Here is a 27,166-nt window from a genome sequence, read left to right on the forward strand (position 1 = left end):
GGCTTTATACACATGACAAGTTAGGTGGAGGACTTTGTTCTCCTTGGCTGCTCCAGGTTAAAGGGCCTGTAAGAGTGACAGTTTTCCAGAATAAGTCAGTTTGAGGCATGTTGCTCAAATAACACACACACAGAAATATACAGTGGAGGCAAACACAATGAAAGAATGACATGCATACAGAGAGTTCAGATGCTCAAAGCACATCAACAAAAACCGACCCAGCAAATCAAGCATTAGAAGCAGTTTAAACTACCGCACTATAATTCACAAAATCAATAATAGACCTATACATTTCACCTCTGAAGCTGCTGGCAAATATTCTAAAGGCTATCAAAAGATTCAGTTTGAGAAAGAGGGTAAAAGACATTTCCTGAATTTGATACTATTTAAGAAAAATATATATCTTTACTGCTTGATTTGAATCCACAGGTCAGCAGTTTGATGTTCATCTAAATTGTTTTGTATAATTAAGTAAAGATTATGAGGAAAACAGACATATTTTTGAAAGCTAATACTTACTACAAGCTGATCATTCATTAACCATTTATTGAAAAACTGGAAAATGTGTTAGCAACTATGCAAAATTACACGCTCACTTAGAGATCAATTTTACAAATTTGGTTTGTACAGCAGATGGACAAATAGGCATTTTTAGTTACACCAGCAATGGACTGGAACAAAGAAATGGAATAAAAATGACCACTTTTTCTAGTGTTGCTGGAAATAAATTAAAATTCTTGAAAATCAAAGCTTGATTACTGAAGGACTAAAATCCTGTGAAATAAGCAAAAAGCTTCTCAAAAACTTCACTCTTACATGAGAACAGCTTAAAGACACCATCTTTACGTGTTCTGCCCAAATGTGCATAAAACAAAAGCTGAACTAACCAAACATGGAAAACCTTAGTGATTTTCACTGCGCTCAAATCAGACTGGAAGCAAAGTTAGCTAAAAATGGCTGTATCCTCCTAAATGAAAACATGAGGCCAGGTGTCGGCTTCAACATTCTGGAAATAAGCTCAAATTTGAAACTCGATCACGTCCAAACACACCTGACAAACCAAAGAGATTTACGTTAAATGTCCAACGACAACATGCAGGCTTTTCAGCTAGCATGCGGTTTAATACGTTTTAATTTTGGCACCAACCATCGGCTCAGATCATTGTTTAGGAAGATGAGTAAAGCCAGAGGCAAGACAGGAAGAAAAGACATGGACACTGAGTGCAGGAGATTAAAACAAGGAAATGAAAAGAATAAACACCGGATAGGCTTTTGACAAAAAGCAAGTGAGCTTACAATGTTTCCATTTTTAGAATGAGTGGATTGCAATATGAATGATACGTTAGGGATTTTCAAATATCTATGTTCTTGATAGTTATATGAAGGCAGGCATTTATCACTCTATTGATTATACTAAATGTGGATATTACAGCTGAAATGCTAAAAACAAACAAACAAAGGAAACATGTATTGATTAAGGTCTTTTTTCTGCTGTGACAAACGTTGTAAGAGAGGAACCCCGGGGACAGTCTCATTCCAGGCAGGTAAACAAAAATAGGCTCACAAACTACATTTTGTTATGTTATGCTCCATCTCAGTGTACAAGAAGAGCTTTTAAATGAATAAAATTTCTTGCTAATTAGACAATTTAGCACTAAAGCAACGTAAATTCCGAGCACTTAGAAATGCCTTCCTCTCTACTATACATTAGTAACTGTTTATAGTCTATGTGTATTTTCTTATCAGTAATTTAAACATGAATTACAACGAACAGCCCAAAGCTGTATATAAATAGGTTGCAGAATAGTAATTTCTTCCTGCATATATACAAATACTTGTGCAAACACACACACGCATTTTCTCTTTTTTAAATGTGTGACAGGAAATTTCGGGGCTAAATAACCATTACAGGGGGTAGAAACAGTCTGGAATATAAAACACTGTCAATACCAGGCTGAGAGGGGTTTGACATCTTCTTATCTATGAACTGCATTAAGACATGGCTTTTACTCTTCTCACTGTATGAATAATAAGTGAATTTATTTGCCTACAGTCTTGAATTTTCATTTTTAATAAACAAAAAAAGGGAAGAAAAAAGAAAGACAGAAAATCACAACCTACCAAAATGAAATGTGTTAATGCGTATTTCTTGTTAAAGGTTTGTACTTCCCATGAGTTTTATCACTTGATGGTCTTTTCCTCTCTTCCTACTTTCTTTTTGCTTTAAACTCTTCCTCCTCCCTTCCCCTACACCTCTTCTATGTCTCGCCTTCTCCCCCGTTTGCTGCTCATTTTTAAATCTATGAATTTCTGAACATCATTTTCTGGATTTTTCCACGCCCGAGGGAGAAATTCTCATTTCAGATCTTCTCTTTTTTCACCTCATTTCCTCCCTCCTGAGTCTGAATCTCCCAGGCAGGATGCTTGGTGACAATGTGGCCCACGAAGGTAAAGGTGTGGGTGATGTATGTGTGTCTGTGTATATATATTAGGGGAAGTGGGGGAGGCGAAAAAAAGTTAAGAAAACATTAAGGTAGAGGGTCACTTCCATTGCAAATCTACTCCTACACATGGTCACAAGAAAAACTTACATTTTTTTAAAGATCCATGTTGTAGAATTAACCATGCCTTTCAGACACGTTGATTCTACGTGTGTGTGTGCCTTATCTCATCCAATAAGTCCTCATGTTCTTCAAAGAATATACTTCTGCTCACATATGAGGCCTCAACTGTGGTAAAATATATCACTACCTTGCCTTGAGTAACCAAACTTGAGTTGAAACAGAAAGAAGGAAAGTGGACAGTCAGTCTTCTCTGTCCTTAAAGATGCCATGTGGATGAAAGCCTGACACCACCTACTATTAACTGAGATATACAGAGGAAACTGTAATACAAATACAAATTAATAATAGTATCAAAGCAAGGTTTTTGACATATATACACTCTGTGCTGAAGTTTCTTCATTTCTAAGAGTTGTTTGTGAAAAGTGAAGTATAGTTCTCGAAATGTAGAGGACGAAGGAGTCGTCCTTATGTCCAGATAAGTGCAGGGCTAGTTGTATAGTGGGTGGATATTGGAAAACTCTTAAAATCAGCTGCGTCAGTGTCATTGTTGAGAAAAAAATGATTAAAATTAGTTTCAAATAGCAACTCTGTTTCAGAATTACAAGGTGACCTGTCCAGGGTGACAGCTGTGATAGGCTCCAGCCCCCCGGCGACCCCGAGTTGGATTGAGCGGGGATAGAAAAAATAGATGGATAGATGGAAGGTTTAACATTTCATTTCAAGAATGATGGTGATGCAAACAAAACGTACTTATTCTCTGAAAGGCAGGCTGTGTTTAGGGCACATTAGCATTTGGTTTAAATATAGTATTTCAGAATTAGTGCTCCTTTACCTTCTCTCTGCTATTAAGTATACTATCCTAATTTCCCGTCATGCCACTCATCTTTCCTGTCACTGTGTCCCCACCCCTCCCTTTTTCTCTAAGAGGTTAGAGGTTTCCCACTGGGAGAGCAAAATGAATTTTCAACTAATCACAGAACCATCTGAGCATAACAGTGGAAATAATTATATCCCAAAATTCAGGACAACGAAATGATAACCTTTTCACGCACCACATTAATAAAGTAAATTAAATAGAGAAAAACACAACCTTAGAACTAATGCTGGGCAACAAAATGATAAAGATAATTGTCTCAATTATTGATAGAATATAATTAGCTTCAAATTGTGTTTCAGCTGTAAAGAGATACCTTCGTGCTTTCTATAAGAGTTCAAACTGAAGGAATAGGGCTGATCCCCTATCATCTGTGTCCACACTGAAATTAAGTCCTCTATTAAACAGAGTTTGAAAATGGACACTTAATAAATGCACAGAATCATTCCAATCAATGATATATGATGACACTATAAACTAAAAATGTTCTATCCAATTGTTTGAGTTGGTCTTATCATTTAAGGCCTAAGCCGAGACACTCAGTAATGCATGTTGGATAACTGAACCAGAGGCTGAAAATTTACTGAACTACAAGTGATATCAAATCAGACCAAAGGCATTATGCAATGTGGAAAAATACAGCACGGTAAATATACATTTTATTATGATTTTATCATTTCTGCTAAAGTCATAAAGAACAAAAAATGTTAAGGCAGAGAGATCTGTTAAGAGACTTTCACACACAGAGATACTTCTGCGCTCCAACAGGACTCCAAAGAGTAAAACTGATGGATAAATGGAGCACCGCGTTAGTTCTGGCAGACCACGTAGTCAACGCGCCCTTTGCCTATTGGCTGACGCCGACCCAACCCTTATGGCCAGCTGCCCTCAATGGGTAATCAGCTGATGCTCGCAATTGGATGCTGGCATTTGGGGCACTTCATTTAAACTTGGTTTGCTTTCACTGCTTTTTTTTTGCTCTCTGCTTGCACCCACCACCTCCCCTGCTCCACCGACTTCTCATTGCCAAACAATGTCATACTGTTGTTCATTGTTGCTTGCTCTGTTCTAGGGGGTTTGTTGCCTTTACAGCAAATGGAAGGCACTCCACCTGAGGATGCTGCTGTTCCCTGTCTTGGCTTCCATGGAGCTCATAGAAAAGTCGGGAACTTCCTCCGAACAGAGCCATACCACCAAACATAAATTGTATGCATTCAGAATAAGCTTCTGAAATTCATCTCTGTTCTCGTCTCGTTTTGACGAGAGTGGTTCTGACAGAATTCCTGTTAGTTCTTTGAAACAGAGGTAGAAACTTGGCTGCATTGCATATGTAAAGGCAAAGTTGTCATGGTCCCGAGTCAGTGATATGAATGAATGATGATGAATGATGATTCAGCCATTCCCTTGACTCCTGTTTTATTAGGAGACAGATCCTCAAATATATTGTCTTTTTTTTATATATATATATATATACATATATATATATATATATTCTATTGTGTTATAGCTGAATGGATCACAGATTTTGGGATTATTGTGCCTTTATTGCCTTTAAAAGACACGGTAAATGCAACAGTTGAGATTTCATCTTATATATCCATGATTGGTTGGTATAAACGCAACATAGAAAAAATGGGGATGCCATATTTTCTCAAACAGAATCTGGGATTCAATTAAAGCCGGGTCTGTTATAATGGAGTTGACAAGAACAAATAGAGCCCGACCTCTAATAATGGCCAGGACTATACATTCATTGTATTCATGTATTCATTTTAATTTGATACGGTGAAGGAAAGGTTAAGTGTGTGTGTGTCAAGCTAGTACTTCATTAGCCTGTCCTTTCTTTATTCAGCTTTCTGGCGCATAGTGAGGTCTCACTACACAGTCTACCACAAAAGTTCAAACATTTTCAGTGTACTCGAGGCACATTCTGGAGGGGAAGAAAATAATAGCTGTGTTTCGCACCTGCTTACTGAGCTCTCAGTAAGAATTACTTCCAGTTGGCTCTTACTTCCCCACACAATTGTGTGAAAATTTGTCAGTGTTTAGATGCACTGTTTTTGAACTTGATATGAGGCACTGACAGGTCACACAAGCTATGATGAAATTTTGAAATAAATGCCTGCCTCTAATAAAGGCGTTGGACACGAACCTGTTGAATCCAACAAAGGCCTCTACCTCTATTTGAGGAAATTCACCACTCTGTAGTATCTCTGTTGGACTCACATTAAGACTGATGGTGACAGGCTGATCTTACCACTTTTATACTGTTTTATTTTTAATTGTTTTTAATCATTATTCCACGTTTCCCTTTATGAGCCATGTCTTCAGAAAAGAAAAGGAAATGAACGGCAACTACTTTCCAGCGAAGTCATGATATCCACCGTGCATCTGAGCACTGAGGCATAGCGCGTGTTTGTAGACACAGGTGTTACAATACATGGTATATCATCATCTTACCTCCAGGGCTTTTCTCTTGCTGTTGAGCAGCTTGGAGATGTCTCGTGCAACTCTCTCTACCAAGTCCTTTGGGTTGTTTCTCTTGATTTCAAATTGGCTCTTCTTCTCATTATAAATCTGCAGATGGAGAACAGAGGAGATCAAAGGTCAGGTAGCTGCAGCCATTAGATTAATTAAATGATCACAGAGGAGCTGTTTGCTTATTCTCAAGGTAGCACACAAAATAATAAACATTTACTGTAGAGTAGGCAGTATGTAGCCTGCCATTATACCCAGAAGCCTTGGCACTGTAAAGAATTAAACACAGAACAGAGCCTTAATGGCAAAGCACTTAAGCTAGCCAGCTGCAGTCTGGCAGTCAGGATCAAATTAAAAAAACAGAAACTCCAGCTGACTGCTGGGTGAACACCTTGCATCCAATGTTAAATCCTCTGGAACTAAGACAAGTAGCCCTTTTAACATCTTGGGGGAAATATTTGCGTTTTTTTCAGCCATTGGATTACTCAAGAGTAACCTGCAATCACCAATGTGTAGAATTTCTGCAGACTTTGAATGACTAATCACACCGAAACAAGAACAGTTACAGACAAAGGAAATGCAAACTACATAAAATACACACCAGTAAGCGACTGGATTCATGATACCACACGGGACTGGGAGGTTTGAAAAGAAGAAGCACACAGTGGCGGAATGAGAGATGCTTGGACCAGTGACAGAGAAAGGTACTTTGGAGATTAGTCTGCTCTCCTGTAAGAATAGTGAGGGCTGACTCAGCGGCCAGAACTCTCTACAGGATCTTTAGTTTGAAACAGAGTAAAGCACAAGAGACTACCACTTATCCTGCAGCCCTAAGACACCACAATACCCACTTCACACCATAAACCATTTTGTACAGTTATGCTAAAAGAAACCCAGGAAAATCCTGTTGCTGTGCTGGAGTATCTTTATGCCATTTGGCTCTACTCCAGCCTGAAATGCTGCATTTGTACGGTGTTTTAATTTGCCTCACTAGGTTTTCTGGCTTATAACAATTTTGCATGTGGACAGACGCACTCTTTATATTGTGCTTTTTATACATTAGAATATACAAATTACAGTGTGCTTCACTGAAAGAAGAATTACAAAAATAGAGCTCGATAAAAATAAAAGATAAAGACATTTGGTTGATGCTTGGTTGAGGCTCTGGTGGGAAAACTTTTTATGACAACATATTAAAAAAAAAAAAAAAAAAAAAAAAACAGTATAAGGACATTTTTAAAATTTAATCGGAAAGTTTGTTCTGAACGTCAATTTGCGCAGGAATTTATGCTACATTGAAGTTAACTGCTTAGTTAACTGTCCTTAATAAGTGGAGTCTGGGGCTATATTTTCTGCAACGATTGAGATTTAGAATTTTAATAAATAGCACAATATTAATGTTTAAAGTAATCCCTCAAATATCAGAAATATCAGAAATGTAATTGTAAGAGTTGCATTGTCTTCCAGTATCTACTGATATCTGCCATAGCATTTGAGAAAAAATATCCTCTACACATCAAAAGAATTTGGGTGAAAATGTATATATCTTTATTGATGACACACCGGATAACATCAAAATAACAAATAAAAAACATGCTTAAAAGATGGCCAGACGACTGACAGGTAGTGAGCTTTAATGCATCTCTCGGTTTTGTTTGAATCAAAAGTGTTTTCATTAATTAGAGCAGTAATTACTTGGGTTGACATTCTTTTTCTTAGTAAAATATTTTTATAATCATAACAACGGGACAAACCTATCTGTGACACACTGGACAATAGATTAATTAAAGGTGAAAACAAACAATAGGAGTCTTAGTACCTGACAGATCGTACCTGACAGATCGTACCTGACAGATCGTACCTGACAGATCGTACCTGACAGATCGCTTCTACCAGGTCACACTGAGAGGGTCTGTGTCGAAGCCACGTAGGCTCACTACCGGGGTTCCCCAAGGTTCGGTCCTGGGTCCTCTTCTTTTCTCCCTCTACAAATCATCTCTTGGTTCTGTCATCCACTCCCATAACTTTTCCTACCACTGCTATGCAGACGACACCCAGCTGATTCTGTCTTTTCCCCCTTCTGACACCCAAGTGGAAGCACGCATTGCTGCGTGCCTGGCAGACATCTCGGGGTGGATGTCGATGCACCACCTTAAGCTCAACCTGGACAAGACTGAGCTGGTGTTTTTCCCGGGGAAGGGCTGCCCATTCAGAGACCTGGCCATCACCATGGGTGACTCTGTGGTGACATCAACCCGGACCGTGAGGAATCTGGGTGTGACCCTGGACGACGAACTGTCGTTCTCGCCAAACATCGCATCAGTGACCCGTTCCTGCCGATTCCTCCTCTACAACATCCGGAGGATTCGCCCCTTCCTCACCGACAAGGCAGCACAGGTGCTCATCCAGGCTCTTGTCATCTCCCGCCTGGACTACTGCAACTCCCTCCTTGCTGGCGCCCCGGCTTCTGCCATCAGACCTCTGGAGCTGGTTCAGAAAGCTGCTGCTCGTCTGGTGTTCAACCTCCCAAAGTTCTCCCACACCACTCCCCTTCTCCGCTCTCTACACTGGCTCCCTGTAGCTGCTCGCATCCAGTTTAAGACTCTGGTGCTGGCCTACAGGGCAGTGGAAGGAACAGCTCCTTCATACCTCAAGGCTATGGTCAAGCCCTACACCCCCGCCCGACCACTTCGCTCTGCGGCCACCAGGCGCCTGGCTGCCCCGTCACTCAGGGGTCCCTGCGCACGATCGACACGGTCACGGCTTTTCTCTGTTCTGGCACCCCGATGGTGGAACGATCTCCCGACTGATATCAGGACAGCTGAGTCGCTGCCCATCTTTCGCCGTTGGCTGAAAACCCACCTCTTCAGGAAAAACTACCCTGATCCGCCCTCTTAGGACAGCATCTGCGCCGTCCTAGTTCCTTACGTACTTATTGTTTCCTCCACCACTGGCACCCTCTATATTTTCATTACCCCCTACCCGAACCAGGGTTTGAATCCCAGTCCTGCTTTTCTTACCTCTTTTATTTCTTCCCCTACCCGAACCAGGGTTTGCATCCCCACCCCGCTGTGACTGGTGTGCAGTTGGTGAGAGGCTGGTTGGTTATCGCACTTACTCTAGCACTAGTTTTGCTCTTAGCTGTTTGGTATTAGAAGGAAATGCACTTATGATTTCTTGTGACCTGAAGTTCTTTTGCCTACCGATGTTGAACGCACTTATTGTAAGTCGCTTTGGTTAAAAGCGTCTGCAAAATGACCGTAATGTAATGTAATGTAATGTAGTAAAGTGTTGGACCACCACTGCTGTAGCCCCCGTTAGTGCTTCTTGCTGTTGATCCTTCTTTCTGTAATTGATGGATAGAACACCATTCTCCCAGAAGTTATTCCCTCATTCGGTATTCCTATTTCAATGATGATAATGGAAAACATCATTGAACATAACGCTCAAAGATCCTCCATCAGTTTTTTACCAGGGTTGAGATCAGGCAACTTAAGAATTAACATTATTTTCATACTCAAATCATTCAGTGACTCCTTGAGCGTTGGTGAATGGGAACATTGTCATCCTAATTGAGGCCACTGCTATCAAAATACAGATGTTTAAAGGTGATGGTTCAGGATAATGCATTCATTTGCAGCGATCCGTCACCTTTAATGGATTAAATCCAAGATGTCAAAATGCCCTTTACAACTCAACAAACTGGATTCAGGGTCAAGCACCAAAGTTTGCATCATTCTCTTGGTGTAAAACACACATGCACTCGCCCACATGTCTGCAGTCCAAAGCCTCTGCTTGATACACCACTGAACAGGGCATCATTGTGATGTTTATTCACTGCAACCCTACAATAAAAGCCGGTTCTAACTGATTTTGCCAAAAGTCTGACCACGTCCTGCTTTGAACATCAATGAACATTTGCTCTTTTGTTTTTTCTTGCATATTGAACTAATACTCATGAATCACTGTCATCAAATTTGTGCGGTAAACCACAATTTCCAACCCCATGTCACAACCCGTGAACTCTTTGCCTCCTGTCATCTTGATACAAAACCAGAATTAACTCAGCCTGCTCAGCGTTTTTATACATGCGGCAGAGCATGACTGCATGGTAAATCCTTCAGTGTATCCTTCATTCACCAATTAAGTTGGGTGGGTCTGTTGTTTTAGTCTCATTTGATACAACAGTGGCATGATTATACTGTAGGAAAAATATCAGTTCATACTGTATGTAAGATATATTACAGACTGACTTTAGAGACTGAAATGTCCCTCACGCACACACATTCCAGAACAAGATTTGAGGAGGAAGAAAAATACAAATTTGGAGCATAGAAGCTCACTTGCCTTTAACGTGATGTCCTGCGTTGCCAAATTAAATTCTGGTTTGTTGCTTTACTTCCCTAGCATATAGCTTGCAGCAAAGAATTATGAAGAGTTTAACATTTAAAGTAGCAGGAGATAGTGTGTCTGACTCAAAACTAAGTATCACTCTAATGATTATTAGTTGAGTTACTGCACCACGTTTGTGTGAATCCTCCCATGGGGAGGGTGCTAAAATGATGTTTCTAATGACACATACAACATGGTTCTGAATGGTAACGTATGTCTCTCTCCTCTTTGTGATCAGCTGAGCGGAGCTGCCCACCAACATATATCCTCACATCATAAGTGAAACATATAAACACACAAAAAGACACCAACATTCCCACAATATTGGTAATACAAATACACAAACAGAGTCCAGGAGTGAAATACACAGGCACTATGATTTGAATTTAGCCAATCCTGATCATGCCTGTTAACCACATGTGAATAATAATGAAGACAGTATGAGTAAACTCAGGGGCCCGCTGAACCCGCAGAACACAAAGATTAGTTCAACCAACCATGGCTGAAATAAGCTCTAATTCTAAAATCTCCTGACTGAATGTGTACACACTCATATTTATTTTTAAATAACCAAAACAAAGGATCACTCGCTCAGTTACTAAATATCATGTCTTAGAGATTGATGAGATGATGTGCTGCAGTGAGAAAAGAAAAAAAAAAACACTGGTGTCCATATGATCTGTCTCTGTCAAACTGCAAGCTGGGCCAGCAGCCAGAGGCAGTTTCTTTCCACTGGCCAACTGAGTGTGCAAACCTGGCCCAAGAGACTAAAACCATGCCAATAGAGCACTCCGATGAGATTGCCTGGTGTCTTATTTTGGCTGCCCTCAGAGGGACCAGAGATCCTGCTTAGCTTCAAACAACCCTTTCAACTACTGCTAAAAGTGAAATATCACCATAAAGTCTGCATACTTCAAATACTGCAAAAAAAAAAAAAAAAAAAAAAAACTCTTAAAATGTTTTTCAATGAGTAAAAATGTGTGGTTTAATTATTCAAGTTTAACCAGTTCTATTTTATACCTCAGCTACTCATCCTGAAAAAGTCATTAGTCTGCAGTTCAACAGTCTGTCCACGCACACTGATTCATGTACACACAAAAAGTAGTCAATATCCCTCAGTTCTAAATGAGACCATCCTCAGACCAATAATCACACACACACGTGCACACAGACACACACAGACACTAAAAACTGGCACACATCATTTCAGAGGGCTTTTTTTTCAAGGTGGAGGAAGCCTTTAATGGAATCTTATTAAAACATAAAACAAGAGCAAAGTTTTCTCCACTCCAATGACAGAGTACAAACCGTGACTCTTTTAAGTGAAGCATTTTTCAAGTCGATTTAAAAACCATGTCAAATTTGTTTTAAAATCAATATTCATTCCCTTATTGTGTAGTAGTACTCTTGGATCTGCCTCCTCCTGGATGATTCATGGCAGTTTTGGGGAAATTTCTTTCAATGCTTTGAAACAAAACAAAAATGAAATGATCAATAAAATTCATGTTGCATAAATATTCTTAGTTTGCTATACCATACAATGAGGCAATCATTTATTGTTTTTGTTAATCCACCATCAATACAAAGCTCTGACGGTATTCTGGCAGGGAAAAGAAACCTCTAATGCAATTTCCACCATTAAGGGGTTTAAAGATATTTCAATGTTCTATAATTGTGCAGTGCATTCCCTGCTACATTACCACTACAGGATACTCATCTTAAAGTGCCACTGGAAAGTGCACTGCTTAATCACAATATCAAAACATGGAGTCTGCAAACCTTTGAGAAATAAACTACATTCATTGTGGTGATAATGTATGGAAATTAGCTCCTGCCACACTTAGTTAGTATGACAGTACTTTATGAAAGTCGAGGGGGCTGATGATCATTTTGTTCACATTCAATTCTCTACAATTTCACGCAGCAGGTATAGCTGGAGCAGCCAGAGCTGCCAGGTGTCAGTTTAAATGGGCATGACACCAGTGTGCTGTATCCACCTACACAGCATGCTCCCTTCTCCAGTGACCTATACCTATTGTTTATCGTACACTACCAAATAAACACAGCTAGTATCACTTTCTCTGTCATTCTTTATGTGAACTACATTAAATGCTTGACCTTTTAACTCCATTCTCAAACTACATGTATTTAATTTAAATAAACGAATTTTATGGGCGCCTGTAACGGCTGTCAACCAGATTGCATTCTCGACAGCCAATACGAATTAGGTTGGAATAGCACCAGAGTTTAGACAGACAGCACGTGGTTAAACTGGACCTCATGGGCTTGAAAAGCTTTAAATCCTCTTTGGCTAGAGGCTTGATATGAGTGACCATCATTGCTTAAGGGCCATAAGCACATCAACACCGCTCAAAATGATTTTGTTTCAGTGTTTGACTCACGCAGGTTATGGGGGAAGCTAAAGAAGAGAAACACATGGCTGATAACCAAACACATTGTTTGAGATGAGGCAAATAAAAAAATTAAAAAACATCAGAAATATTTGACCTTCATCAAGGTTAAGGTTCAGCAAGAAAAACAGTAGGTGGCAAAGAGCCAACGGGGAGTGTTTCAGTAACATGATGCGATAGAAGAAGCATTGGTCAAACTTCAAATGAAGGAAAACAAAGCGTGAATAAGTTAGCAAGATGGGAAGCTTGGTAGCAGAGAGCACAGTGAATAAACTGAGACCTTAATACAACACCTATTACTAGGTGTATGTGTGTATTACTATTGTGTGTTAGTCTGGGTTAGAGAAACTCAATTCAGGATTTCCTAAACATTCTAAGTTATATTTTGCTCAGACATTTTTTTTTCTAGAGTCATGTAAATGTACTGATTTTTATGTGCATTTTGAAATACTGTATTAGAGACATTTGGTGGACACTTTTTTCAAAAAAAGAGCCCATCCACAGACTGTAAGAGAAGATTAAAAGAACTCTTCCGAGTAAGTTCTGAAATATTTTCTCACAAAACTAATAAGGCATGTAATCAAGTCTTTACACTTGAAAATTAAAGAAACATTACTTGACAAACCAGTTTTACACCAATTTTTCTCTCCCATGTGGTTGAGCAGACTGCTTATTTGTTTCAAATCAGGTTAGTGGAAGTATGAAAGTTTGCTTCAGTTACATGAAAATGAAGGTACTGAAAAATAGGTAAGAGGTAAAAGTCCTAAAGTAAAAGTTCACAGGTACTGGCAAAAAAGTACACTTTCCCAAGTTACTCAACTCTTTTATTAAATATATATATATATTTTTTTTTAAATGTCTTTGTGAATTTATTCTGTTTTCTAATGAAGCAAACTGAAAAGTAATGAGTAACATTTACTGTAATGCAGAAGTTGTGGAGAGAAGTAAGAAGTACAATGTATAATAAATAATATCTTTAAATACAGTTAAAGGGGAACTCCGGGGCATTTGAAGCGCAATCCCATTGCTAGAGGTTGTCAAATACTGACAGTAGGACACAGACAGGTGCAAATCGGCGCTCCCTGTGCGGCGATTGCGCTGTTTGCGCAGCCTGTCATGCTAGCCAAATACGTGGTGGCCAAGGGGCAAATTCTAAACCTTCCACGTAAAACAACAACTTGCACACTGCAGAAACGTCACACCACTTTATAAACCATCCGACAATAAAGTCACAAGCCTTACCATCAAAACCATATGCATGGTTCTTACATTACTGGCATGGGGATGTTACAAAACAACTTTATAAACAGCATGTCACTTACCTCTTGTCGGTATGCGCGCGCATGTGAAAGCCCAAAACAGTCAATGGACAATCTTATCGTCCAGAAAAACTGCGTTCAAGTATTTGAACACAGTTTTTCTAGAGAAGATAATTGCTTTGGATATGGGAGTATCATCCATTGACTGTTGGTTTTGATGGTAAGGCTTGTGACTTTATTGTCAGATGGTTTATAAAGTGGTGTGACGTTTCTGCAGTGTGCAAGTTGTTGTTTTACGTGGAAGGTTTAGAATTTGCCCCTTGGCCACCACGTATTTGGCTAGCATGACAGGCTGCGCAAACAGCGCAATCGCCGCACAGGGAGCGCAGATTTGTACCAGTCTGTGTCCTACTCTCAGTATTTGACAACCTCTAGCAATGGGATTGCGCTTCAAATGCCCCGGAGTTCCCCTTTAATGAGTCAATGTATACTTTCAACCACTACATAAGACATCTTTTGCAAAGCTGCGCTAAAGAGAACAAATGGCCACTAATTTATTAACTTATTTTTTTTAAGTATGCGGATGATTGAAGCCTTTTTCCACTAAAAGATTAGAGACATGGTTAAGCCCTATTTACACAGACATGTCAGCTCCAAGCAGCATTTTACGGTATGAAAACAGAAAAAAAAAAATGTTGATGTGACTGTTAAGTGGTGCCCATCCTTTTTATGTTAAAAGGAATGATAACTCATGGATTGGAATGGCTGCGGAGCAAATTAGGGGAGTTAATCAGTTATGCTGTTGGCTGAAAGCTTCGACACTGAAACAGCTTTCTGTGTAGGCCTGTCATTCTCACAGGAAAAGAGGAGAGGTGGCTCTGCAGCCTGCTACCGACAGCCAACCAAACCTTCTGCTGCTAACGCTCACACAGGACACGACAGAGGTAACTATGCCAATCGCAACCAATATGCTTTCTCTGGCAGCTAGGACGGTCACAAAATCCCACACATAGTGAGACATGCAAATGGACATGTGCACAAACTCTCATTCACACCCTCCGCACAGTTCACGTCACACAAATTCACATCCTCATCATTAGCAGTGATGACTGGTTTTAGTGTGCCAAGCCCTGAGCATCACTGTAAACACACAGATGGCAAGACAGAGGGTGGCGAGACTCCAGAAAATAACTGTTAAAAGTGGTATGCAGATTCTGCTGGCTCCAAATATTTGTCAAAGAAGTCCTCTGCTTTGCAAGTCAATTCCCATTCTCCCAGCTTGAGTAACACTGCAAAAAAAGCCAATCTAGTCGCCTGTACTGTTGCCGACACAACAGAAGGGAACCAAAACAGTAAGAATGATAACAAATGAAAAAGATTTCTGTCTGACTCTGTGACTTTATATGAAGACTTGTTTGTTGACTTTTTTGCTGTGTTCACTGGTAACACTGACGTTCTTTGGAAGTGCTGATGCTTTTGTCCCTTTGCTGGTGTCTAGGATAGGGCTGCTTATCTCTGTGTAGTCAGCCACAACAGAGTACGTCTGGCTGCAGCAACACAAAAGTTGACAGAGACAGATGCCACATCATTAGGGCATATTAGTGGGCTGTGCCGAGCAGACCCAGCATCCATGGGCCTCAGGAAGAGTGCAATAAGAGACAACACATAGGCAACACACAGCCCCTCAGAGGAGCTTGATGAGACACAACACCCCAACAGCCTCTCACAAAAAGTTCAGTGGGACTGGAAGCCTTCGGAAGAGTCCGGTCAGTCACATGAAAAGAAGAAACATTGACTGCTATCGTCAAACTAGTTTCTCTGGTTTTCTGCAAGAAGAGACGAGTTTATCTGCACTGGACAACATGTGCACAATTAATTTGCCACCGACTTTGACGACACAATCGCCTACTGATTGTATCCCAGGGCCAATATCATACCAACAGAACACAATGCAGTCCACCACTAGGAAACTTTCGAAATGGTCCAGCTGAGCCAAAACAAGCCAAAAAGAATGACGTTTTGATTTTTGCTGTTGATTTTCCAAAGCACACACATTGTGCTTTACAAAGAGCAACACTGGACTTCTGAACTTTTTTTTTAATTCCATGATGTGGTTTTTACACACTGTTTTTACATACTTAAAAACTCCTGTGCCACATGGTATCAGTGTTAGGCTGCCATTACCATCTCAGCCCCGCTCTATATTGAATTTGGGGAAATTTAAATCCATCCCTGTGATACAATTTTACACTGATTAGTTATGATCTTAATAATTTCTAGTTCCGTTTTCGTGGTTTGTGTGTTAGTGTTTAAGACAGAAAACGAGAGAAGGAATGGAAATATATATATATTTCTGTCCCATCCAGCTCACTTTTTGATAACAAATATTGTATTTTAATACTGCCAAGAAACACATTTTTCTGTTTGTTGTAAGCTGTTGAAAGACGGTTGAAATAGTGGTTTTGGCTTATCGTTACATTGTCTGGCATAGTGAACAACATGTGGGGATTTTAAAAGAGTGACAGCTGGATCCTGTAGACATACAGGTGACATAAAGCAAAAAATGGAAAAAAAACAGACAGACAAAAGACAGATGGACATTCCAGCACAGTCTCAAAGGCTACAAAGTATGTCAGTGTAAACACAAACTAAGGCAGAGCCATCCTGGGCACTGATCCTAGAAAACAACGGCTGAGCTAAATATTTACATAGAGCCCATGGGGAGAGTTTGAGATTAGAAAGAGAAACAAAAAAGATTAAAATGAATGAAGGTGGGGTTTGGCCTCCTTAACTTTATCAGAGGGACTGTCAACCTGAGATACAAACAAGTCAAAACAAAGAAAAACATTATTGGCATGCACAAAACCATAAACACCCCACAGAGACAGGACTTTGCATATGCTTAGCCCCATCTAATCTCCACGGTGATATATCCTATTCAACTGCAGGTACCCAATGGTCTAATTCAAATGTCAGAGTATTTAAACTTGCCGTCGGTTTTTTGTGTGAAACCCAAGCTAATATATGTCACATTTTACAAGACATATAGGTCCTTAAAGTGGTTTATAATTCCACTTTGGTAATTTGACTCAATGTTTATTGCAGCCCAGCTCAATAGGCCTAGAGACTCAGATTTTGAACCGTGAACTTTAAAATTTCTAAAATCAAAATGGATACATTTTTGCTACCAAATACACAGATTAAAAAAAGACTCTCCAAACAATTATAAAGCATGCCAATGTGATGGCAAGGGGGGGGGGGGGGGGGGGACATTTACTATGCCAAGCCACAGACGGGGTAAACCAACAGGCAAACAAAACCAGCTGGACAGATGGAGCCCAAAGCGATCTTTTAACTGCTCAGTTTTGTATCTATTCATTAATAACCCCTGCCAACAGAACCAAAAGGGTCATGCAGAAGTGGTTTGTGATCCCATAATTGCTCAGAGAAAACCATCCAGCCAGTTGGCAACAATCAAACAGAGGGATTCACACAAAGTGACTTGTTGGAGCGAGGAAGGACGAAGGTAAATGTGGGGCATCCTGCCCCCTGCTCCTTTCCTCCCTTCCATCCTCCCTCAGTCAGGGCATTTGTCTTTCAGACAGAGATAAACTGCAGCCTTTTTATTAACTTGCTGATGGTCGGGAATTGTTTTTCCCCATTCAGTAGGTTTTCTCAAATAGACAGCAGCAAAAATATCCTCCCTATAATTCTTCCATCCACAATTTCTTATTTTCTTGACTTCCTAAACCCTCTCCCCACCCACTCCCCCCATTCAATTCTGTATATAACACTAAAACTGCCTGCATATTGTCACCGTAACGTCTCTGTCAGGAGCTACTGTATATCAAGAACACAATCATCCACATTCCATCTCACACCCCATCACATTAACCCAAAGCTATAGCAACATAACAAGTGATGTCTCTGTGTGTCTCTGTGTGCATGCATGTGTGTGGGCATGAGCATAATGTTTTGGGGGCATTGCTGTTTCTCTGTAAGTCTCGAAAGATTTCATTTAACATGTGAAACTCTGCACATTACGTTTTGGTATTTGAGTGAATTCATTTCTGCATGGCTGTGTTTTCCTGTGTATGTGAGTGTCTGTGTGTGTTTGAGTGGGCTGTAGAGGTCCAGCTGAGGAAACAGACCCCCGGGGGGGAGGGGGGGGGGGGTTCTTTCTGTAGCATCTTCTTCACTTTCTCTTCATTTGATAATCTACTAAAACTCTACTGATGAAGCCTGGCACCTGTCCATTAATCCAACTGTGAGCTTGACATGTTTCAGCCTATTGACATAAATGTCTCTAAACATTGTTTCATCCTGTTCAAAGCAACAGATTGTGTATTTTGTGAGAAAAATGTGGTTAATTATGCTTTTGAATAATCAATTTTCAATTGCATTATTTTTGGTTTGCACTCACATGCTCATGCTGATGTTCATCTTAGGTAATCTGTGACGGAACATAGAGTCACTGCTCTTTCACGCCATCTGCTTGTCTCCTTCTGAGGCTCATCTCCTCACAACATCTTTTACACAAAAGCCTTATCTCTTCCACACTGCACAAACTGTTGTACTACTCTCCCACTACCACTGCCAAGCTGAAGCAAGAAGAGTTTAACCAAGAGGGTTTTTGTCTTCCTGTTTCCACTGTGTTGGACGACATATATTTAAATACTAGTGCCTCCCTGGCAGCCTCACTGCTCCCGTCCACTCTGTAAATAAGACACGTTGGCGTAAATCTCCTCTGCTAAGTTCTTCCTTGTAAAACATCAGTAAATATGAAATGAATAATGAGCTCAGAGGAACCTATTTCATAGCTAGAAACCGCTAAGCATGGATCAACTATAATTTGGGGATGAGGTTTCAAAGAGGTATTAGAGCAGCAGAGGTCAATGAGGTGTTATATAATTCAAATGGATGAAGATGCTGTGCTTTGGATGCAAAGCAGCGGCACACTGCTGATTAGCGCAACACATCTCAACACTGCAAAAATGTTCATTTTACATTTTATGGAGTCAGGGTATGTTATTTTCAAACAAACTAATAAAAGATCTGTTTATCTGGGCTGCTAATTACAATAAGTTTCCAATTCAAATGACCATTTTTCAGAGCATTTGGTGTCTTCCCATTTATTCTATATTTCATTTAGCAAACATCTTACTTCATTATAGTTTGGTTGTTTTTTCTTTTTACTGAAATGCAGTGCGAAGAGCTAACTGAGCTTCTGTGTCTTCCTCAAAGACACTTACAAATGTGGGAAAGAATAGCTTTTGGGGAAAAAATTAACAACACTCAACCAATTCATCAAAATAAAACACATCTGTCCAGTTATCTGGCTAGTTTCATCTTATTTTGAAAGCTTTTTGAAAATTCCAAAAATAAAAACACTTTAGTCAGAAGAAATGGAATTATTTGAAGAAGTGATGTTTTCAGAAAACTTGACATCGCGTTCATTTAGTATAAATAGCATATTGGCTAAAGTTACAACTAGAGTTGTATGAGCAATGATATTGTTTAAAATGGGATTCAAGTATAACTTGTTGTTAGGCCAGTTGGGATACATGTCTGACTCTCTGCAGGCCCACCACATACCTGAGTGACAGTTACTATGACAGCCATTTTCTTCTGGCTGACTTATCTCTGTCTTACCACAGGCAGAGCAGGGTAGGGAGGATGGAATCCAAAGACAATTTAAACTCACAGTGCAGATTACATTTCAAACCTCCCAGACTGAATATTTAACCCTCTTGCCTTTCGATAAGGGATAGGGGGATTTTCACTGACTCAGGAAGTTAATTTAACCTTTCCTGTGAGAGGCAAAGCTGACAAAAAGTCCTATAGGCTTGCCCTTGGTGATGTCCGAAGCTCTTCTTCCCTCCTACCCCGCTGTGTGGAAGGCTAACAGTGACTATCTGCCGGGCCTGATATAGAGTGGCTCCATGCTAAGTCATTACACAGGGAGCCCAGCCTAATTACACTCAGACAGCCCCCTATGTAATCTGCCAGCAGGGTCACTGCTCTTAAAAGTGACGGCCATAACGGGACAGCTATACAAATCCTGGTTACGAGATAAGGAACGGTGGGGACACTTTCTGCCTGCTACGTGTATCTCTTTGTGTGGGTAGGGGTGCACCCTTAACAACCTTCTATATCTACCCCTGCTAAGTGATGTCAGACCCTGTCCACATGCTTTCAGTCTATGACTCTGGCTTTACAGTATAACTAGTAGCCCTACCATGTTAGCAGTGACACACTAAACTGGACAGACTCTCAGTAAAAAGCAGATATATCTCCACTCATTCTTAACATAGCAGGACCACTTTTACAGCATGCCAATTCCAGCCAAACTGGTTGTTTCCATGGAAACATAGCACTTAATGACCGATAACAGAGAACGACCTGGGAGGGGGGGGGGGGGGCTGAAAGCGAAAAAGAAAGACACTGACAGAGAGTGATGGAGAAAGAAAGACTGAGATCTTGTGGAACAAAAGAAGCAATTTAGCAACGGAGGACAGCGTGAAGCCTGATTATGTCGTCAGTGTAAATGATCATTAATTTCCTTCTGTCCAGCAGGGCCAGATTAATGTCTACCCATTTTGCACTGAAATAAAAAAGAGCCAGCTTAAACATTTGACTGTGCACCCCCGCAGCAGCATCTGTAGCCTTGATAAAATGCAGAGGTTCATCCAAAATGGCACTTCTTCATGGAGAAAAGCACACATTTCAGCAGAACAATGCAAATAATAACTGCAATTAGTTGAGTCAAACATCAGAGAGAAAGAAAATAAATAACAGGAGTATTAAGTTTTGTTAAAATTTGCCCTATAAACTAACTGATATATCAAAAATGTAACTGATTATATTGAAAACTCACATCCTCTATCATGACAAAGTCTGACAACTTATGGTACAATTTAACAATTTCACAACTGAAAACAAATAATCTTCAGTGTACTGTGTATAGAGGCTTTGGAACATCATTAAAAAAGTCAAACAGTTATCAAGGCCTTTGAGCAGTCAATATAATTTCATGTTGCGACTGTTCGGGCATCATAACAGAATGTCTTAAAGAAATCCAATTCTGTGCAGCATTTAAAATATTACCGAAAAATCTTTGTATTGTCATCCTTTCATAAAATCTGTTCAAACCAACATCCGGCAACACCACATGCTCTTTCTAAAAAGTTTCCACTCTGCCTGAACCAATTTACCAAACAGTAGAACAAGAAGATGAAACTATATATTACAAACAAATCTCAATCAATCTGTAAAGTTTGTTACGTCATTTGAAGCTTGCTCCTGGTACAAATTAGCGTTTAAACAAAGGTTTTTAGATTGTTTTAGTTGAGTGATATTAAGGGCTAACAGGCAACAGCGAATAGGACAAATGGCAAAACTGGTGACCAGAAAACTTTAACTTTAACTATTTTGGTAATATTTGTTCAGTTTTTATTCAAATCCAAATGATTAGATTTTAGTATCTAAAAGATAAAGTCAATTGAAATCAAACTGTTTGGCCATACTTTGAACAGACTAAGAATTTTTTTTACCATGACAGCCTGTGAACTTGATTTTGATACACAAATATTATAATATCAAAAGCTGTGTGAAATCCAAACCTTCACTCTGGACCCTCTAGGTCAGAAGAAAAAATGTCCCGTGTGATCAAAAATCAAAGCAGTACAAACACACAGCCTTTATCCTTTGACATTTCTCCACTGAGCTTTGTGTCTCATTTCCACATAACTGCATCTGGTCCCTTTCATCAGAATCAGCGTGTTGTGTGGCGGCTGAAAGCCCACAGTTTCACTCCTCTTTGCATGCTGATCTGTTTATTCATAAAGCAGTCAGTTATTTGCAAATACAAAAGCCCGGATCAACAAAAGTGTCACAAGGATCAGGCTCTTTATTGAAAGCAACCTCAACCTGTTACCTACATGCTTTTTGGCTGGTGGCCCATGAGGCCCTCACATAGTTTCCACCTTTCCCAGTCAGCTTCTATGGTCAGCATACGATGACAAAAATGCTGTCACAAACAATACGGCTGCAAAAGTGCTCTATTATTTCCTTAAAATACTATCAACAGCAACAAATTAACCACATACCATGAGAAGAAAAACTCTTCAATGGCAGCCTCTCCACCCACAGTGATCAGAATTCATCAGACTGTTGACTTTAACATAGTAACATAGATTAAGTAATAGCAGTGACTCCTTGAAGATGTAGACATAGACACACCCAGCATTTTGGAACACACTCTAATTTGGGCCCAAGTTTCAGTTTTTAAACCTGATTGTGACATTTTTCACGTACATGACACAAAATGACTAGCTTTTTTGCTTTTTTGTGTGACCTCAGCTGAGGTTCTAAGTGAGCTAAGCCAGTACTATGATGTACTATGATGTGGGAATGCAGACTGCTGAGTGGTCCGATAGAATCTGTCTCATTAATATCTCATTCGGGTGTGTGGATCGCATATAATGTGCATAACGAATACATTCATTTATTCATTCATTTTCCATATCTGCTTTTTCCTATTTAGGGTTGCAGGGGGCTGCCAGTCGCCATCAGACGAGGTAGCGTTCACCCTGGACAGGTTGCCAGTATATAACAGGGCCATACACAGAGATAAACAAGACTGACAACCATGCTCACTCACTGCCTTTCAGGTCAATGTAGAATCACATATCACCCTAATGTGCATGTTCTTGTACAGTGGGAGGTAGCCGGAGCACCTGGAAAGAACCCACGCTGGCACTGGCAGAATCTACAAATTCCACACAGAAAGTCGTCAGCCGAGATTTGAACTGGAAACCTTCTTGTTGTGAAACAATATAATAAATACGTCAGTATGTTTATTACATCCAAGTATGAATATTTTTTGAGCTCCTTAGTGCTCAATTGTCAGGACCACTACAAAAGACACTGAACCCTTCTGAACTAGAAGCCTATCACACACTCTTTGAATGCAATAACCACTCTATACCTATTACAGAAGTTTCTGCTGAATCAATGCAACGTTACAGACACAGTGAAGTTTAATGTTCCATCTTTATGTCACTGCAGCCTTGATCTCACCCATGGCGAGGAGATGCACATAGTTGAAAATGAAACATGGACCATTTATTGCTTCTTTACATTTCTTGCCATCTCAGTTCCTAGGCACCGGGAGAGATAAAGAATTTAGTGTATTTAGAAAACATCCATAAATAACACCTCTTTTTGTTTTCTTTGAGCTCTCTTTATCACTGAAAAGTAATGAATAGTGTCAATCTTTCAGTCTGAACTCCAGTTGTACAGCCAAATCTGCCTTCAATTTTACAAACACGTCTCTTTCTTTCGCTGTCTTCACATTAGCGTACAAGATTTTACAACGAGAAGAACATTATGAAGAAAAATAACAAACTCAAGCATTTATGTAAGCAGGAACTTTATGGATTTGTAGCTCTTGTTGAGAAAACCACGAGAGGTAACATCTCGGTCTTCTAGCTTCCAATTGTTTGGCCTGACAACGCTGACAAAAACTTCTAATTTTGTAAGCCAACATTGCTCTTCGTAATCTTTCCAACAGAAATTGTTCATTTTTGAAGAGACAACAAAGAGACGGCTTCAGACACCGTAAAGTTGTGTGGTGTAAGTGAAGACCACATTCAAGACACAGCTGTCCATCAGCATTTGCACAAAGCGTGTGTCTGTGGAACAATCAATGTCTTGGAAATATGGGCTGCTGCTGGGTCTTGCATACAGTGTTATCGTACAGCACAGACATATGTAGCCTCCTAACAACTGCTTTGTACCTACAAAACACAAACAAATTTTTTTTTTTAAAACACTCTCAGACTGAAGGCCCCTGATTATTGAGCATGTGACTATTCCTGAATGTCACTCCTTTAATTTCACAATTAAATATTGCAATAACCTTCAATTCGAGAAAAACATCTCATGAAAGATTCCTTAAATTCCAATGTCAGCGTAAAACACAGAGTGCTGAAGCTAATTTCACTCATTACGTAAACTGAAGTGCAGCCGGCAAAAATCATACAACAAACCAATGCTTAGTTTGAAATGTAGGTCATCTATTAAAACTAAGGTAAATATGATTGAAACTGAAAATATCAGCTAAATTCACAACAGGAAGACTCGTGGGGGTTTACCTTGGTTCTTGAAAAATCTATCAAGTGAAATTGTTGAAAGAGGAGGCACAAAGCTGTAAAGATGTACTGATGAAAGATGTCACTGTTTTATCATTTATGTCTCACGAGTATGCTCAAGCGTTTATTTGTGTCAGAAATGTGGAAGGCAAAGGGGCTGCGAAGCAGGCTGACTGATGGCTGCAAAATGTGATCCTCTTTAGAGCCAAAAAGTTGACACTTTAGTGCACAAATTTCCAGAGCTACAGTACAAAGAAAAACGTTTTTATGAAATACGCATTCTTCAAGCTGTATGTTTCAGTTTCCACTTTAGCAGGTCTGTCACTGTGGCTTCTTTATGTCTGTGAGGAAAAAGGCAAAAACAAGAGTCTAACCAAAATACTATGACCTGTACTGCATATTTTTCCTTTGATTACTAGATCTTTTTTTCCCGCTCTGCAAGAAATTTGGAAACAGAATGTGGTCGTTCGAACACAATGACAACCAATTTCAAATGAACCAGCTGCTACATGTTTAAATTGGTCAATAGATGTAGGCTAATTTGAACTTAAAATGATTTAAACTGCATGCCTGCCTGCCTGTGACTTCATTATAAGAACAGATAGCTGAAAAGCATTTTCATTTCCATGACTGTTCGCTGCAACCTCTTGGTTTACTTTCTCTGTGTAAACAGATTCCCCTGACTTTATTACGAATAAAGAAAAAAATTTATTAACAATATTCACAGCCCAATAATTTTGATAAATACAAAGCTGTAAAACTAACAAACATTTTCAAAAGCTTAAGTCAAACTCAAAACTATCTTGCTCATTTTGAGGGAGTTCTTTGGTTTTTTTTTGCTTAATGTGCCCCTCTACTGGTTTCATGGTGTATGCTCACTATTTGTCTCCCTCTGTACGTGTTCTGTTTGGTGTATTGCAAATTATCATGTTGCGCGCTGACATTGAAGCAACATTTCTCTTGTAGTGTTGGAACTCTAAAGCTGTTGCTGAAAGCCTGACATGGACTATCATTTACTTCTGAGGAACTCTCCCTGACTGTAACAGGGGACGCATTCATTTATTTGTAAAGGGTAGCACTTATTTTACTGCGGTCTTGGTTTTAAGCTTATTCAACCAGGCCATTACAACATAAATAACTGAGGCTTCATAAACTGGATGGCAATTTGAAGATTTGATCCATATGACACCACTTTGAGATAGAAATAAACAGGTACATGGACCATTTATTATCATCATTTACAAAATTATTTTGTGTTTATTATAATTTTTGGCTTGGCTTGCCATTTGTTAATTCCTTATCATTAACACCCAGGCAGACAGCTTTAATGGTTTATACAAAGAAAGCAGGTTACAAAATCCTTTTTAAACTAATGTCAGCACTTGAACGGCTAATGATAATAATACCAATGCAAATAACTTATGATAACTCAAGTGTTCTTTAAGCAGTTATGCAGAGTTATATTAAGGTATGCCATATGCTTAGAGAGAAGTATGGCTGACCTTGGCTGTCGACTCACACTGAGGCTTTAGAGTTGAGTCACACAGAGAGCTTAGACTAAAAGCTGCTAATTTGATTCCAGCAGTCTACTAGATACAGAGAGAGTCAAGCTGTGTTAGACAGAGGCCTTTTGAGGCAAGAGCTAACCGTATCATGATGGCACAAGAGACATAAAAGCAAGTGACCAAAAGACAGTTGGAAAATGTAGACATGGTTATGGCAAAGTAGCAATTAAACACTGGGATGAATCTGCCCCACAGATCAGTATACAGTTTGCGTGTTTGTGTGTCATTAGCTCATGTCCACTTGTCTTGCAGATGGAGTCGAGATGCTGGGAGGAGTCCCAGAAGAGGGCTTCCCAACACCACATATTCAACAGTGAATTTAACAATGCAGACCTTGGAGGCCATGCAGGGTTTACATCATTGGCAGATAAGATTATTCACAACCCACAGGAGACTAATACGCACACACCCCTGAGCCACCTTCAGCTCCAAAATCTCCTCACAAATGCACCATGCTGGCGAACAAAAGGGGATTTCTCTGTCAATGTTTGTACTGCATGTCTCCCTCTTGATGATATGACTGTGACTGATTATTTCCTCATGTGCACAAACATAGATCTAAGCTCCACACAGACACACACTCATGCCTCACAACGGTGTGGTATTCTTGCTTCTGTATTATATTATGAGGCTCAATCAGTCCTGGATGGACTATTTATCCTCCTCATTTGACGCTAAATCCTATCCAACACAAACAGCTTTATCCCTTTTGTCGCTCTGCAGACCCAGCGACAAACACACAAACACATTAACACACACGCACAGAATCTAAAAATGCACCTAGATCATTTCAGCTGAGTGCAACTATATAATTCATATGAGGGAAATTTATGACAAGCCTTCATTACAAACATGAAAAACTCGTTTCGGTATGGTACAATATGAGACAGACTCAACTAAAGTGCCACCCTATGAGCAATGACCTATTACCATTGTATTGGCATGCAGAAATGAATGACTTCAGAAATCAGAAAATTAACACTTCACAGCTATAATTGTGATTGTGTGGGCACCTGAAACTGATAAATGGTGTTGGTCTAATATGTGAGCTTTTAGGCAACCAATAAGGCCTATAACTGAGTTTATTGAATTAGGAAGTACAGATGAGCCTAGAAATTGTACAAATTAGTGTTCACTGGATGGGTTTCAATCACTTCAAGTCTATGAACAAGTTGCTGAAACCTCAAACGGTGATCCCTTTGTCAACTCCTGTTCAAGAATTAAATTTAAAAAACTCCAAATCTCTAGTTCAGTCTATGCTTGTAGCGCCGCCCACAGGCCCACCAGGGTTATATAATGTTATATCATCTATTGTGTCCTCTTTTGCAAAGCTCTCTCTTGAATAGCAAATGTGAAACAGTATGTGGGTGAACATGTGAAAAACATACCCACACATATTCTACACGTGACAAAGAAATATTATCTCAACAAATGCAAAGTGTTTAAACCATATATATGTTTTTCAGCTA

At 39.6% G+C, this 27,166-nt stretch overlaps 1 protein-coding gene across 6 annotated transcripts in view; it reads right to left on the bottom strand.

Moving 5' to 3' along the window:
• cacna2d2a (calcium channel, voltage-dependent, alpha 2/delta subunit 2a) overlaps nucleotides 1-27,166 on the bottom strand; it is a 150,463-nt gene that overhangs the window by 102,526 nt on the left and 20,771 nt on the right. For all 6 annotated transcript variants that reach the window (XM_075461278.1, XM_075461276.1, XM_075461280.1 and 3 more), the window contains exon 3: nucleotides 5,899-6,015. In XM_075461278.1, the coding sequence (XP_075317393.1) occupies nucleotides 5,899-6,015 (117 nt within the window). The remainder of the gene's footprint in view (nucleotides 1-5,898; nucleotides 6,016-27,166) is intronic.

Source organism: Odontesthes bonariensis, chromosome 3 (assembly GCF_027942865.1).
Source record: "Odontesthes bonariensis isolate fOdoBon6 chromosome 3, fOdoBon6.hap1, whole genome shotgun sequence".
NCBI lineage: Eukaryota > Metazoa > Chordata > Actinopteri > Atheriniformes > Atherinopsidae > Odontesthes > Odontesthes bonariensis.